Source organism: Bos grunniens, chromosome 1 (assembly GCF_055505025.1).
Source record: "Bos grunniens cultivar Pamir isolate PY7600 chromosome 1, Bosgru_T2T1.0, whole genome shotgun sequence".
NCBI lineage: Eukaryota > Metazoa > Chordata > Mammalia > Artiodactyla > Bovidae > Bos > Bos grunniens.
In genome coordinates, this window is record NC_141165.1 from 155,269,134 (window position 1) to 155,285,404 (window position 16,271).

The 16,271-nt window shown below is 43.5% G+C and overlaps 1 protein-coding gene and 1 long non-coding RNA gene across 2 annotated transcripts in view; one reads left to right on the forward strand and one right to left on the reverse strand.

Annotated features, from left to right (window-relative positions):
• The window catches only part of IFNAR1 (interferon alpha and beta receptor subunit 1), a 30,693-nt gene extending 24,031 nt beyond the window's left edge, over positions 1–6,662 (forward strand). Inside the window, exons 9-11 of the mRNA XM_086413568.1 lie at positions 918–1,068; positions 1,564–1,709; positions 2,937–6,662. Of these exons, the coding sequence (XP_086269694.1) occupies positions 918–1,068; positions 1,564–1,709; positions 2,937–3,176 (537 nt within the window). The 3' untranslated portion in view covers positions 3,177–6,662. The remainder of the gene's footprint in view (positions 1–917; positions 1,069–1,563; positions 1,710–2,936) is intronic.
• Positions 6,663–8,379: 1,717 nt separating this feature from the next.
• The window catches only part of LOC147380363 (uncharacterized), a 51,221-nt gene continuing 43,329 nt past the window's right edge, over positions 8,380–16,271 (reverse strand). Inside the window, exon 2 of the long non-coding RNA XR_015168488.1 lies at positions 8,380–10,757. This is a non-coding gene — a long non-coding RNA (uncharacterized LOC147380363). The remainder of the gene's footprint in view (positions 10,758–16,271) is intronic.

Below are 16,271 nucleotides of genomic sequence, written 5' to 3' on the forward strand. Positions count from 1 at the left end.
GTGATGGACAGGGAGGCCTGGCGAGCTGGGATTCATGGGGTTGCAAAGAGTCGGACACGACTGAGCGACTGAACTGAACTGAACTGAACTGAAGCAAGCTCCACATGGTCTGTGGGCCAAGGCGGATGAGAGGCTGTAGAGCACACCTGAACGTGGTCCACGGCCTCAGAGAGAGCTCCCCAGGCCGATCCTCGCATGATCTGCTCATGAGTAACAAAAACAAATACGTCTGTATACATGTATATGCATGGCTGAGTCCCCTTTGCTGTCCACCTGAAACTCTCACAGCACTGTTAATTGGCTATACCCCAATACAAAATAAAAAGTTTAAATCTTTTTAAAAAAGAAAAATATGTTTTGAGCCACAGCTGTTTTGTTACACAGAGTTGCACAGTGTTATTTTGCTGTACTTGCTGTGTTTTGTTACACCACAGTAACAAAACAATAGCAATAGCTAGCTGATTAATACAAATAGGAGTAGTAATTGTCCTCACTTTATAGATCTGGGAATAGGGCCCAGGAAATTAAATAACTTGCCTAAGGCTACATAGCTATAAGTAACATCTTGATACAGGCAGTTTGAGACCAGAACCTCCCCACCCCCGCGCCCCGCACTTAATTGTTCTGCCTCTAACCAGAGGTAACACAATGGTAATTCAGCCAAGTCGATATGTACTGATAAAATAACTTCGAGTTGTCTTAGGACTATATGGTATTCTTTTGGCAGGAGCATGTTTCACTTTTGAGTTTGGAAATGGTGTGTTGTCCAAAATAAATTTATATTTCTTAAAATATACCAACCGTTTGGAAGAGGTTAATCTTAGAATGAATATTTAAGGAATTCAGAAAACAGATATTCCCTCTATGATTTCTTGGGGTTCTAAATTTTATCAATGATTTACTTATTTTTTTTATAGAGAAAAGTTCTAGAGAAAAGAACCAATTTTATCTTTCCTGACTTGAAACCGCTGACTGTGTATTGTGTCAAAGCCAGAGCACTCATTGAAAATGACAGGCGGAATAAAGGGAGCAGTTTTAGTGATACTGTGTGTGAGAAAACAAAACCAGGTCAGGATCTTTTATTATACTTTTTCTTTTTTAATGTCGCTAGATTTAATAAAAAAAATAACCAATTCATTGAAAACTGTAAAATGTTTGTGTTTTGCTGCGAAAATATAGAGAATATTTTCTTAATGGACTATGTAAGTCAAAATCAGACCTTCACACTGACCTTCACAAAACTTCACACTGAGTTTTAGAAAATATTTTTAATACTCAACTTAGTTCAGTGGTTTCTGCATGCTTTATATTTCATGCATAGCCACATAATTAATTTCTTGCATTACTCTTAGAATTTAATGAGACTGCTATTTTTATATAACCTTTGATATAATTATCATGTGGAAATCCCTTAGTTGTGAATTTTTTATGTTATTGGTATTATTTAACAATGTAAATTTCCTTTCACATGGCTGTATTTCTTTCACACAAACTGTCAGCAGTCTTAATGTATTTGTGTGTCAAAACCTATATTGATGCTAAACACCATTTATTTCTTTTCAGGAAATACTTCCAAAACCTGGCTTATAGTTGGAACTTGCACTGCATTGTTTTCTATTCCTGTGGTCATTTATGTTGTGAGCGTCTTCTTGAGATGTGTCAAGTATGTGTTCTTTCCATCAAGTAAACCTCCTTCCTCTGTTGACGAGGTAGGTTACTTTTCTTGGTCAACAGCTAGCTGGATTTTTCTGAAAATGAAAGGGAAATATATTTGATTGCAACAGAATATAAATGTGTTCCTGATATTCAAAAAATAATACAGACGGACCTGGGTTTTTTTCTTCAGAGTTTTAGAAAATTGACTTCAGAAGCAGCTATGTAACAGAGTAACGTGGAATAGAAGGATGTGTCCTTAATCCCGTGTTTTTCTGGCAGTTTGGCTGCTGGGGCACTTGTTTTACCATCTATATTCCCAAAAAGGTTAAAACATTGTCGCCAGCGCAAAAACTTTATTCTGTGGATGAAATCACCGAAAATGAGACAGAGGAACGCGCGTTTCCTCTCGCAGCACCTCGGTGTTTTGGCTGGCACGTCTGTGTGGTTGGCACAGTTCGTGGAAGCACGAAGCAATGACTGTCAGCATGGACGCTGCCCAGGGTGGCGTCTGCACCTGGAGTGGCTCCCACGCTGCCTGCCTTGCTGCAGGTTCTGAGGCCGTGGAGCTGGAGGCCAGAAGGTGGCTCACTGACGGGCTGTAGTGTATTTGCACTGACTGGCTCTGAACTTGTGCAGCTCAGTCATGAGCACTTGCACAAGTGCCCATAGCTGTACAGCAGCGCCAGCAGTGCCATCCCGTAGAACTGTGAGGAGCGAGGGCGGGGGACCAGAAAGACCCGCCGCTGCGCCAGCACTCTGTCCACGTGAGCTGTCTCACCCTCTTATCCCTGAGTTTTCTAGTGTCATTTCTACGTGCTCTTCTATTCAGAGCTGTTACTTAAAGAACTTTAAGACTAGCAAGTTACTCTTAGCGGAACTGGGAAAAAGTTAACTCTCCCTTGTGCCTCTTCTGGATGTTTTCGGATTGGATACCAGCATTTTATTATTTCACAACAAAATGTCCCCCATCCCAGTGCCCTCCCGTTCCTTCCTTACCCACCACGCTCTTCCACCCTGACCCCTCGTAGCACAGTGGACTTTCTTAGAGACTGTTTGGATAATTTCCCCAAAACAGTACTGAGATGTGCGTGACCTCACTGGTGGTGCCTTTATTCTAAACACGATAGTGCGGTGGATATGCTCTTAGCTCGCTTTTAATACGCGTGTCAAAAGATAGGATTTCTAGATAAAGGATTTAAGAAACTGAAGCTTATTGGAACTCGAAAACCACTTTTTGTTCTTTTAAATAATCTGTTTCTGTTCTTTCCCTTTTGAATTAGTATTTCTCCGATCAGCCACTAAGGAATCTACTCCTTTCCACTTCTGAGGAGCAAACGGAAAGATGTTTTATAATTGAAAATGCAAGCGTTATTACTGAAATAGAAGAGACTGATGAAATTGATGAAGTTCACAAAAAGTACAGTTCCCAAACTAGTCAAGATTCAGGAAACTATTCAAACGAAGATGAAAACAGTGGAAGCAAAATAAGCGAAGAGTTTCCGCAACAGGACAGTGTGTGACCAGGAATGACCCTGAAACATTAGGGAGTCTTGCAAGAGTCAGAGTGGGAGCCTGGGCTTTTTGCTCTTCTCAGTAACTGTCAAAAGAAGATTGTCCGTGTCGGGGAAGAAAAAGCGTCTTCAGATCGCAGGTCGAAAAAATACAGGCAAGCACTTCACTATTTAAAATGAATTTCAAGAAGTTTTCTGCGTCCTTTGCCACGTGTCAAGTCTTGAAAGGCCTGTCATTGGACCTGCCTTGGATGAGAGGCGTTAAGTCCAGAAGATACGCTCTGTCTCCCTCACGCTACTGTAAGCAGCCCTGTGCTGGCGTGGGGTTTGGGGGTGCTTGTGTTCCCATCAGCTGGTGCTGTCGCTGTGTGACGCTGCGCTGCTCCCTCTCCCCCACAGCATTATAGTTCACTATTTTTCAGGAGGTATTCAGAACATTTGGTCTTCTTCAAAGAAGAACCTGAATACCACCATCACTTGATTTTCTGAAAAAGTAGCTTACTCTGGAAAACAGCTGCAGATGCCAGAAACGAGGTTCTTATAGATTTTTCAGGGGGATTCTCTCTGTTTATACCAATCACATTTATACCAGTTGCAAGAAATGTGGGTTCAGTCCTTGGGTCGGGAAGATCCTCTAGAGGAGGGCATGGCAACTCACTCCAGTATTCATGCCTGGAAAATCCCATAGGCGGAGGAGCCTGGCGGGCTACAGTCCACGAGGTCACAGAGAGTCGGACACTGAAGCGACTGAACGTGCATACACGCGTACCAATTACATTGGCCTCTGCATCACAGTTACCCATCCCTTCTACAGTTTAGAATTAAAACCATGTCATCTTTTACTATATGTACATTAAGGCTTCCTGTTTCAGAACATTAGGACACTAGCTTCTGATTAGAAGGCATAATCCCTAAAATTACAGAGAAATGGGGAACAGGCTGAGTAGAGAAGTTACTGTTATCTCTTAGGATATGGGAGTGTGGAACGTTAGTGGCAGTGTATGTAAAGTCTTGGGATCAGAAAATGCTACTGAGAAACAGTAAGTAGTGTGAGTCAGTGGGAAAGAAGCAGGTGGCTTTAGTGAAAAATAAGAATAATGTGCATCGTCAGCTTCTGATTACTAACATCCTGAGGGGTGGCATTTGTTTTCACGGCTCATCTGTGTCACTTCTTAACATAAGCAGGCCGGCTTCTGTCCACTGTGGGGCAATATTCACAGGCATGCAGGTATCGCTTCCGCTCAGCCTGCATGCACTCAAGGAAATGCAAGTTATTTATCATCAGAGTGTGGGAGGAAATGAACTAGGAAGGAAACCTGAGTTTTTAAAATTATGTAAAACCTCTCAAAGGCATCTATAACTTATGTTTAAATGATTTTGCTGTTTGGGCTTATTCATGGAGTTCCTGCAGAGAAAGGAAGTGTAGGAATTCTGGCTACCTCTGAGGCCAAGTTCTCAGCTTCAGTCGTTGCAGCAGGACTGAGGAAAGAGAGATGGCACCACCCAGCGCATCAAGTCTGGCTGGGCTCATTTAGAGTGGTCCGCAGGGTCTTCTGGGTGGAAGAAGAGGTTGAAAGCAGCTGCGCTGAGAAGGGCTGTGGCGCCCCGCCTGTCCTCTCCAGAGCACCTTGGGCTCCGCTGGGCCTCCATCCAGCTCCTCAGGGAGCGCATGGTCAGGAGGCCCCAACCAGGGCGTTTCTCTGCTGCAGAATCCTTCCAGAGTCCCAAACACACCTCAGATCCTCTGACCAGAGGCATTTGGTTTAAAGCAGATCAGGACTCGCCCTTCGCTGGGAAAGGCCCCGTCCGTCCTTGGGAACTTGTCACTGTCGAGAGGACCCTGCCCCCGCCGGCTTCCGCGCTGGGTCAAGGCGGCCGGCCTGCCCTGCAGTCGGGCCTGGGATTTTCCACAGGAAAAACACTGCTTCGGACTGGGAACAGTGCCTTTGTGGGACGTGGCAGAGGGAAAACTAGGGCATTATAAGGCAGAGATGCTGCTAAAGTCGCTAGGTCCCTGGATGTAGGAGTATGTGTGTCTGGGGTTTAAGATCCCCTGTGGTTTTCAATAAACAAGCATCTGAGCGGCCTCGAACAAAAACCCCTCCGTTTTGCCGCATCTTGCAGACCTGAAAATGCAATTCCATCCCATTCTTCATTGTGGTCCACATGTAGCTTAATCAAGATGTGCTTACTTGTAAGATGGTAAGTATTTTTTCTGAAAAAATAGTTTGCTTGCAAACACTATATACTTGAGAGCAGCAATAAACTTCCTCAAATCTGTGATACTGATAACTCTTGGAGAGGCTGGATATAATGTAAGCATTTATGTAGAAGATTTGTGTCATTGCAGCCAGAAATCAGGTATTCATATGTAATGTAGATTAATATATACATAGTGACACGGGTCTGTAAACATACGTGTTCACACATGATGCTGGCTACTGTGCCACTGCTGCTGCTCCTGCTAAGTCGCTTCAGTCGTGTCCAACTCTGCGACCCCATAGACGGCAGCCCACCAGGCTCCCCCATCCCTGGGATTCTCCAGGCAAGAACACTGGAGTGGGTTGCCATTTCCTTCTCCAATGCAGGAAAGTGAAAAGTGAAAGTGAAGTCGCTCAGTCGTGTCCAACTCTTAGCGACCCCATGGACTGCAGCCCACCAGGCTCCTCCGTCCATGGGATTTTCCAGGCAGGAGTACTGGAGTGGGTGCCATCGCCTTCGACTGTGCCACTAGTACATCCATAAACACTTAGCATAGGTTCTAGTTAGAAAAGGGTAAATGCTGCTCTAGAACTATGAGCTTCTAAATCTTGACCAGAAATTTGCAACATATAAAGTTATTTCTATATATTTAGGGACTTCTTGGTGGTCCAGTGGCTAAGACTCTGAGCTCCCAATGCAGGGGCCCTGGGTTTGATCCCTGTTCAGGGAAACTAGATTCTACATGCCACGACTAAGACTCGGCACTGTCCAATAAATTTTTTAAGTGTATATGTGTATATATATATAGTTTGTATAACATCTTTTCCCCAAACCTACCTTCAAAGCAGCCTCAGATTGCTTCTAAGAATTTGGAAGTGTCCAGCTTTTCCTACCTCCTCCCCATCCCTGTAACCCTTGGACTACCTGACACATTTGTGTTTGTTTCAGCTGGTGTCTGTCTGCCCCTCCCAGGGGACCAGAAGCTCTGTGAGCTCAGGAATATACACTTAGCACTGTATCCCCAGTACCTACCAGGGTGCGGTGCTCACGCGGAAGAATTGCATAGGAAATAATTGTCAAGTGAAGGAAACCTAGAATTTGAACCAAGTGGGTGTTTCCGTTTGTCTGTCTTATTGAGGCAGAGGACACGGCCATATTTCCAGTGTTTCTATGAAAACACAGCGAGTGTTGCCAGTGTTTGTGTCTTATTTCGTGGGTACTTTGTCTTAATGCCCACTGCCATTGTTTTTTAAACATTTGTAACAGTTTCTGTAATAAACACTGAGGCCAAAAGTCTTGGGTTCCATGGTGGTTTTGATTGAACGTAAGCATCACGGGTGCGGTGGCTGCTGCTTTCGTGAGGTGTTCATAACAGAGGGGGCTGGTCCCATGCCGGGTGGGCCGCGCCCAGCGTTGGTGTCCTGAAGGGGCCACCCCGGCGGGGAGCTCTCGCAGTCTTTGCTTTATTTTCACAACCTTGTGTTTAGACTTGGCCGGACACAGCCTTGAGCCAGTGGGTCTGCAGTTGTAATGCAGACCCTGCCCCCTCAAAGCATGCTGTTCCCTTTGACCAACGTTTCTTCTCCAGATACGCTCTTGAAGGAGACTCCACAGTCCCACATGTAAATTGATCTGAAGTTAAACACCATTGACATTCAGGCTGAGAACCCTCATGTGTTTTTAGTAAGCGTCCTCAAATACTTTCCCAAAATGTACAGGGGAGTGAATGTTAATTTCATCTCTGATGCACAAGAGACGCCCTGTTACTTAACACTAGTGACAAATACTGGTAACATCCAGTTTTTTTTTCTTCTGCATGGTAGCTCATGTCAACAGCTCATGGTAGTTGCCAACCATGAAAAGAAAGAGTGGGCAGAGTCGATATTCTGGCTTAGAAAAAGGTCTTAGGAAGAGGGAGAAAATGGAAAATTAGGTCTCTCAGTGGCTTAGAAAAAGGTCTTGGGAAGAGGGAGAAAATGGAAAAATTAGGTCTCTCAGTAGCACTTTTAAATTAAACATTTCTTGGTCTTCCCTGGTGGTCCAGTGGTTAAGACTCCAAGCTCCCTGTGCAGGGGGCAGGGGTTCAATCCCTGGTTGGGAAAGATCCTGCGTGGCATAGCCCCAAAAAAGTTACTCAATAAACATTTCTCCTCACAGAGACTTGCCAATCCCTCCAAGGTCCTACTTCCCCAAATTTCCTGGATCCATCAGAAGGAGCAGAGGAAAAAGTGAATGACTGAATAAGAAGAAAACATTTTCCTATCTCTCCACTAGAAAGATGGACCATTTTTCCAAAAGACTGGATTTAGGCCTTAAATGTATGATAAAATAGCGAAGTGTCTTTTTGTGTACCACTGTCTGATCCAGATTTTATAATGCTTTAATCCTCTGGAATTTAACTTTTAAAAAGACATGGAGAATTTCCTGGTGGTCCAGTGGTTAGGACTCTGAACTTTCCACAGCTGTGGGCCCAGGTTCAGTCCCTGGTCAGGGAACTAAGATCCCTCATGCTGTGGTGGAGCAGCCAAAAAAAAAAAAAGATGATTCTGAGTGTTTCAGAATAAAGGGGCACCATCCAGTCTGAAGTCTTCCTGGAAGACCTCCACGATGTGCATACATGGAAGTCACTTTTGTGCCCACCTGCCCCTTCATGTCTGTCAGAGACACTGCCTTAGGAGAGATTTTATAGCATCCCCCAGAATACATCCCCTTCTCTAGGCGGTGAGCTCCATAAACGCAAGGACCTTTTTTTTTTTTTTTTTTTTTTCCACACTTTTGCAGCTGACAGTAAGTGTTTAGTTAAAGTGATTAAGTGCGACCTTGAATTACCACTTGACTGGATTCACCACTAGGGGACGACAAGTCACCCTCTTTAGGTTCACAACTAGCTGGTATTTTCAAAACAGGTTCCTAAATGGTTGTATCATGAGGAAACGTGAAGAAAGTGGTATGTATCTGAAGACTGTATACTGTTTAGGGTTGCTACATTTAACAAAAACACAGGACACCCAGTGAAACTGAGTTTTCATTTCAGTGAATAATGAATAATTCATAAACAGTGAATAATTGTTTAGTATAAGTGTGTTTCAAATAGGGCGTGGGACATTACTAAAAATGTTTTGTTGCTACACAATGCTTTGAATACTCTGGCATTTTACCTATGGAAAGAGATGATTATGAAATTTTATAAAAAAAACTTTTGAGGGACTTCCCTGGCAGTCCAGCAGTTAAGACTGCGCTTCCATGCTTGGGGGTATGAGTTTGATCCATGGGTGGGGAACTATGGTCCCAAATGCCACATAACATGGCAAAAAAAGAATACCTAGGTCACTATGTCACTCACAATGGCTCTGCTTCTCTGATTGAATCCTGATACATGCCGCAAACCAAGGGCTCCATTTTATGTCAAAATGGGCATGTGATCATGGGATCCAGTGATCCTGCTGTGTAGAACATCACCTGGAAGTTACCAGTTTGATTAAACATTGTGATGGCCTGAAATGGCACAACGAAGGCACCCGTTGGTAGGTGAATCCTGAGGGATGGGGGTGCTGGATTCCAATTGGTAGAATCCCCAAAGTTCTGGGAACCAAGGGATGGATGTCTAGTGGCATCTCTCATCACCACTCCCAGGGTCTCCCTGAGGAATCTGCACTTCAGGTTTGGCTGGACTAGAAGTCTCAATCTCCTGATGGGGGATAAGGAGGTGTTCTGCAAAAGGATATAGAACTCCACTGTGTGGCTAAAACCTGGTTATTCTGAGCTCCTCATGCCAATAGGGGCTTCCCTGGTGGCTCAGCAATAAAGTCCACCTGTGATGCAGGAGACTTGGGTTCAATCCCTGAGTTGGGAAGATCCCCTGGAGAAGGAAATGGCAACACACTCCAGTATTCTCGCCTGGGGAATCCCATGGACAGAGGAGCCTGGTGGGCTACAGTCCGTGGGGTTTCAAAAGAGTCGGATACAGCTTGGCAACTAAGCAACGTGCCAATAAACCAGAAGACAGAAAAGGGAAGTGCTGTAGGCCAGAGTAATTCATCTCCAATTATTCTGAGGAGATACAGTCACGTCTACATAATGAGGTAAGAAGGAGTGTTTGCAGAACACAGGGAATTCCCTGGGGCGTGTCTTCATGCTTTCATGTCAAGTCATGACTGGGAGTGGATAATTACCATGACAGCCTGGTAAGGCCCCAGTTATGGGGGTACAGTCTGGGTCACCCCCCCAGGTGAGCAGTTCAGACCAGAAGTGCTAGATGAGGGCTGCCCTGGTGGTCCAGTTAAAATAACTCTGGAGGCTACAATTCCTGTCCTTCTATTGCAGGGGGAACAGATTCCATCCCCAGTCATGGAAGTTCCGCAGGTCACATGTTGTGGCCAAAAAGAAAAAAATTGCTCACCAAGAGTGAGGAGAATCTCAAATGGGTGGAAGAGGAGGGAGAAGATGAATGTCTAATATGGCCTTAAGACCATCTTAAGAAACAGGAAATATAGCTGTCCCCCTAATCTCTCTATCATGATGATTTTTTAAATTCTTTTTCAATCGTGAGCAGCCATCACCTGGAAGAACCAGTACAGCATGAAGTGAGTTAATGTAGGACAGAAATGGTTCTGAGTGCTGTGTGTGTGCTCAGTCATGTCTGACTCTTCACAACCCCATGGACTGTACCCTGCCAGGCTCCTCTGTCCATGGAGTTTTTCAGGCAAAAATACTGGAGTGGATTGCCACTTCCTTCTCCCGGGGACCTTCCCGATCGAGGGATCGAACCCTTGTTTTTCGTGTCTCCTGCTCTGCCAAGCAGATCCTTTACTGCTGGTGCTACCTGGGCAGCCCATCCGAGTGCTATAGGGGTTAACTGTAGCAGATGCTGCTGGTGCCTCCCCACACCTCCTTGGCATATAATGCTTCCAAGCCTGAGGGAAATTCCAAATCTCTAGTTTCCAAAGCCCATTTTACCCAAGAGTTGATGAGAATTGGCATCAAGCAAGTAGAAACCAGTTGCTGTTCAGTCGCTCAGTCATGCCTGATGCTTTATGACCCCGTGGACTGCAGCACGCTAGGCCTCCCTGTCCATCACTCCTTCCCTGAGTCTACTCAGACTCATGTCCATTGAGTCGGTGATGCCATCCAACCATCTCATTCTCTGTCACCCCGCTTCTTCTCTTGCCTTTAGTCGTTCCCAACATCAGGGTCTTTTCCAATAAGTCAGCTCTTCGCATCAGGTAGCCAAAGGATCAGAGCTTCAGCTTCCGCTTCAGTCCTTCCAGTGAATGTTCAGGGTTGACTTCCTTTAGGGTGGACTGGTTTGATCTCCTAGCTGTCCAACAGACTCTCAAGAGTACAGGTCAAAGGACTCCAAGGTAGAGGCTAGAGATGCTGCTAACTATCCTACAAAGCACAGGACGACAAAGAATAAATTTTAGGAGCAGCTTTTCAATTTCTACAAAAGAACCAGCTAGATTTGACAGAAACTGAACTGAATCTCTAGACCAAGTTAGGGGAATAGTGCCATATTGACAATATTAAGTCTTCCAATCCATGAATACGGGTAGCTTTCTGTTTAGTTTTCTTTTAATTTCTTTCAATCTCTTTTAGTTTTCAGTATGATAGCCTTGTACTTCTTTAGTTACATTTATTCCTAATTGTTTTATTCTTTTTGATGCTTTGAAGTAAATGGAATTATTTTCTTAATTTAAATATCAAATTATTCATTGCTAGTATGAAACAAAATTAGTTTTACATTTATCTTGTATCCTCTGTGTGTGTGTGCATGCTCAGTCACTCAGTCATGTCTGACTCTTTGCGACCCCATGGCCGCTCCTCTGTCCATGAAATTTTCCAGGCAAGAATATTGGAAAGGGTTGCCATTTCCTACTGTAGGGGATCTTCCCAACCCAGGGATCAAACCCATGTCTCTTGCATCTGCTGCATTGGCAAGCGAGTTCTTTACCACTGCGTGACCTGGGAATGCCCTGTATCCTGCAATATCACTGAATTTATTATCTCATACAGGTGTTTTGTTTTCATGGTGAATTCCTTAGAAGGAATCTATATACAAGATTATGTCATCTGTAAATAGAGACAGTTTTACTTCTTCCTTTCTAATCCAGATGCCTTTTATTTGTTTTTCTTGCCTCATTGCCTCAACTAGAACCTCTAATACAATGTTGAATAGAAACGAAAGAGTGTGCTGTTCGTGAGCTTGGTGAGAAAGCTTTCGGTCTTGCACCATTAACTAAGATGTTAGCTGGGGTGTGGGTTGTAGATGTCCTTTATTAGATTGAGGAAGTTCCCTTCTATTCCTCGTTTCTTTTCTGTTTTTATCTTGAACAAGTGTTAGACTTTTGTCACAGGCTTTTTCTGTGTCTACTGAGATCATTTCTCCCCCTTATACTATTAAGATGGCACATCACATTGGTTGGTTTTTGTACGTTAAACCTACCTGCAGTTCTGGAGTAACTCTCCCTTGATCATGGTGTATAATCCTTTCTACATATTGCTGAATTCAGTTGCTAGTATTCCACTGAGGATTTTTGCATTTATACTCATAAAGGATATTGATTTGTAGCTTTCTTCTGATGCCATTGTCCAGTTTTGGTATCAGGTTTTGGTCTCATGGAATAAGCTACGAAAGATTTCCCTCTCTTCTACTTTTTGGAACAGCTTATGAAGAATTATGTCAATTTTTTAAAATGTTTTGTAAAATTCAGCAGTGAAACCACATTGATTTGAGCTTTTCTTTGTGGAAAGCTGGATGATAACTGGATTCTTCGGCATCTCCCAAAATTGACAATTTTGAAATTATAACATTCCTTAAATATGTGTGAATTTAAAACCAAATGTAGGGTCTTCCCTGGCAGGTCCAATGGTTAAGACTCTGCACTTCCCCTGCAAGGGGTACTGGTTGGGGAACTAAGATCCCTCACGCCATGCAGTCAAAAAGTAAAAAAACTAATGCATAAAATAAAAAATAAAACCAAATATAATCTTCAATTTGTAGCTCTCATACAACCACAAAACTAAATCAAATTTATAAATGACTTCTAATCAAAACTCCAGAGGGCTTCCCAGGTGGCACAGTGGTAAAGAACCCGCCAGCTAATGCAGTAGACATAAGAGATGTAGGTTCGATCCCTGGGTTGTCAAGATCCTCTGGAGGAGGAAATAGTAACCCACTCCTGTATTCTTGCCTGAAAAATCACATGGACAGAGGAGCCTGGAGGGCTACAGTCCATGGGGTCACACAGAGTCAGACATGACTGAAGCAACTTAGCGCAGGCACAATCAAAACTACAAGATGATAATATTGAAGCAAAAGCATTAATTCAATATTTAGAATAATGTTACTTTGATGAAATTAAATTGCCACTGACAGAATGAATCTGATCAGGATGAAGGTTCTTCTGACTTCAGCATGGTTTGTCTCCCCTGTATTATTAGTTGTAACTAACCAATTTAGCACTTACTTTTTTATGATCAAACTATGATGACTCTCTGTTTATGCAATACATGGTTAATACAATTTGACTACACTTGGCTGGGGATTCCCTGGTAGCTCAGCTGGTAAAGAGTCCACCTGCAATGCAGGAGACCTGGATTCAATCCCTGAGTTAGGAAGATCCCCTGGAGAAGGGAAAGGCTCCCCACATCAGTATTCTGGCCTAGAGAATTCCATGGACTGTATAGATCAGGAGGTCTCAAAGAGACACGGACATGACTGAGCAACTTTCATTTTCACATTTCGCTGGAATAGAATATATTAAGTCTGTCTCTCTTTAGGTCCCATTATCTGGAAATTATCAGAATTGTGCTGGTATATCTAATGGACTGTAGCCTGCCAGGTTCCTCCACCCATGGAATTCTCTAGGTAGGGATACTGGAGTGGGTAACCATTCCCATCTCCAGGGGATTGTCCCAGACCGGGATGGAGCCCTGGTCTCCTGCATTGCAGGCCGATTCTTTACCATCTGAGCCACCAGGGAAGCCCAGTACATCTTAAGGAGACCCTAAACACAAACACATTCTGATGTTCATTCTGATGATTTCAGAATATGCTTGTATTAGTTTTTTTTAAAGATTACCACCAAAGTGCAAACAAATTCTTAAATTTCTGGAGAGAGTTAGTATATCCTACCTGCTGAAAAACACTGGCTTAAAACTTTTCTTAAATGGTATGCCTCAATCCTTTCTAGCCCTTAGAGGTAGCTCAGTGGTAAAGAATCTGCCTGCTAATGCAGGAAACTCGGGTTTGAACCCTGGGTCAGGAAGATCCCTGCAGAAAGAAATGCAATCCACTCCAATATTCTTGCCTGGGAAATCCCATGGACAGAGGAAACTGGTGGGCTAGAGTCCATGAAGTCACAAAGAGTGGGACATGACTTAGCGACTGAACATGCATAATCCTTTCCAAAGGGCTCCATGGGAATCCTTAGGTGTTGTTACCCTCAGAGGATAGTCAGTCAAAGTGTGGTTATGCAGGGAGCTTCTTGAAGTTCTTCTATTTGTAAATATCTCCTCTTAAACAATGAGGGAAGGAAAGAAAAAGTAAGAATCTTGTGTTGGTCACCGTGACCTGATCCAGAAATGGTTTGGTTATTGGTTCTGCTAAACAAGATAAAGCAAATGAGTAGAGATCCATAGCCACCACCTCCTCTACTACAACCACCTTTGTCTTTTAACAACTAGGACTTTGCAGTAAATGAATCATTCAGAAGGAAACCCCACATCTGTAGAAATACCCTTGGGGAGGATGGGAAGAAGTAGACCCTGCTTCAGAGCTGAGTTGGACTTGAAAGGAGACGCCTTGGCCCCTCCTGCACCCTTCCTGGCTGAGTTACCTCTGACTCATCTCTTTCACCTTTTGAACAAGCTACTGAGGATGGAGTGGTACAGAACTATCAGAGCCATTACCCAAGACAGATAACCAACACGGTAGCTTCTCCCGCCCTATCCCCCACCTCCAGGGAGAGGCCAGACCACAGTGGTACCAGTTTGAGTTTGAGCATAGAGTACAACGTGCAGACAGAGTCTGGTATCACTCCTTCCTTCTTTGTAAACTGAACTCACTAAAAATTTTGATGGTACATATCCTCCAATACTTGGGCCACCTGATTCAAAGAACCGACTCATTGGAAAAGACCCTGATGCTGGGAAAGATTGAAGGCAGGAGGAGAAGAGGACAACAAGGATGAAATGGTTGAATGGTATCACCGACTCAGGAGTTGGTGATGGACAGGAAGGCCTGGCATGCTGCAGTCCATGGGGTTGCAAACAGTCAGACATAACTGAGCAACTGAACTGAACTAAACTGGTCCTCCAATAAACTTTGAGAAGGGTACCAAGACCACCAATGGGGAAACGACAGCCTTTTGAAAAAAAATATATATATATTGGGAAAACTTTATATCCACAAGCAAAAAAATGAAGTTGGACACTTACCTTATACCATCTATTAACTCAAAATATATAAAAGGCCTAATCGTAAGACCTAACTGTAAAACTCCAAGAAGAAAACATAAGAGAAGAGCTTTATGACACTGATTTTGTCAGTGTTATTTTTTGGATATGACACCAAAAGCACAAGCAACCAAAAGAAAAATAGACAACGCAGGTGACATACAACTCAAAAATGGCTGCATATCAAAGGAGAAAAAAATCAACGGAGTGGAAGGCAACCCACGGAAAGAAAATATTTGCAAATCACATATCTGTTAAGGGGTGAGTGTCCAGAACATGTAAGAACCCCTACAACTCAAAAACAACAACAACAAAATACTTAGCAATGGACAAAGGATGAGATACTTCTCAAACAAAGATGTAGGAATGACCGTAAGCACATGAAAGATGCACAGCGTCACCAGCCCTCAGGGAAATGCAAGTCAGAACCACAACGTGATATCACCTCACAGCCATTAGGATGACCATCATCAAAACAAAACAGAAAAACATTGGTGAGAATGTGGAGAAACTGGAACTCTGTGCACTATTGCTGGGAATGTGAATGGTGCAGTTGCTATGGAAATCATGCAGATGTTCCTCAAAAAATTAAAACTAGACCTAACATATGATCCAATAATCCCACTTCTGTGTATATATCCAAAAGAACTGAAGGCATGATCTTGGAGCGAGAATAGCACATCCATGTTCATCACAGCATTATTTACAACAGCTAAGACAAGGAAGCAACCCAAACGTCCAATGATGAGTGGATGGATAAAGAAAACATATTAACATAGGGTGCGCCTCCTGACAGGGTAGTCTACCCCAAAAAAGAAATCCTGACCTGATCAAGCCTTGGAGCCAATTACCAACTTACAGGAAGTACGGGGGACAAAGAAAAGTCCTCCATACCGATGCAGTTATCGAGCTCCAGACTCTGAGCAAGTCTCCGAGACAAATGGTCTAGTTTCATTAAAAATCAAGTTCATCAGAAAAGAAAGAGTTCATCTAGTCTCAATTTTGATTTAAACAAGCAAACTTGAGAGAAATAGGGGGAGAGGAGGAGGGAGTCATGACATTTGAGACAATTTAAAAACTGGGGGCTTCCCTGGGATTCTGGTGGTTAAGAATCCGCCATGCAATGCAAGGGACACCGGTTCAATCCCTGGTCTGGGAAGACCCCACATGCCACAACTAAGCCTGTGAGCCACGATGACTGACCCTGCACGCTGGAACTACCGAAGCCTGCTGGCCCTAGAGCCAGGACTCTGCAACAAGAGAAGCCACTACAATGAGAAGCCCCCACACCACAGCTAGAGAGCAGGTTTTTTAAAACATTTTTTAAAATAATGACGATAATCGTGGTTTTTAAAAATTAGCACTAACTGCATTCTTATAATATGAATTATTAATGTATTTTGGATGAGATCATGAGATCATGGTTTCTAGTATTTCAAAGACATG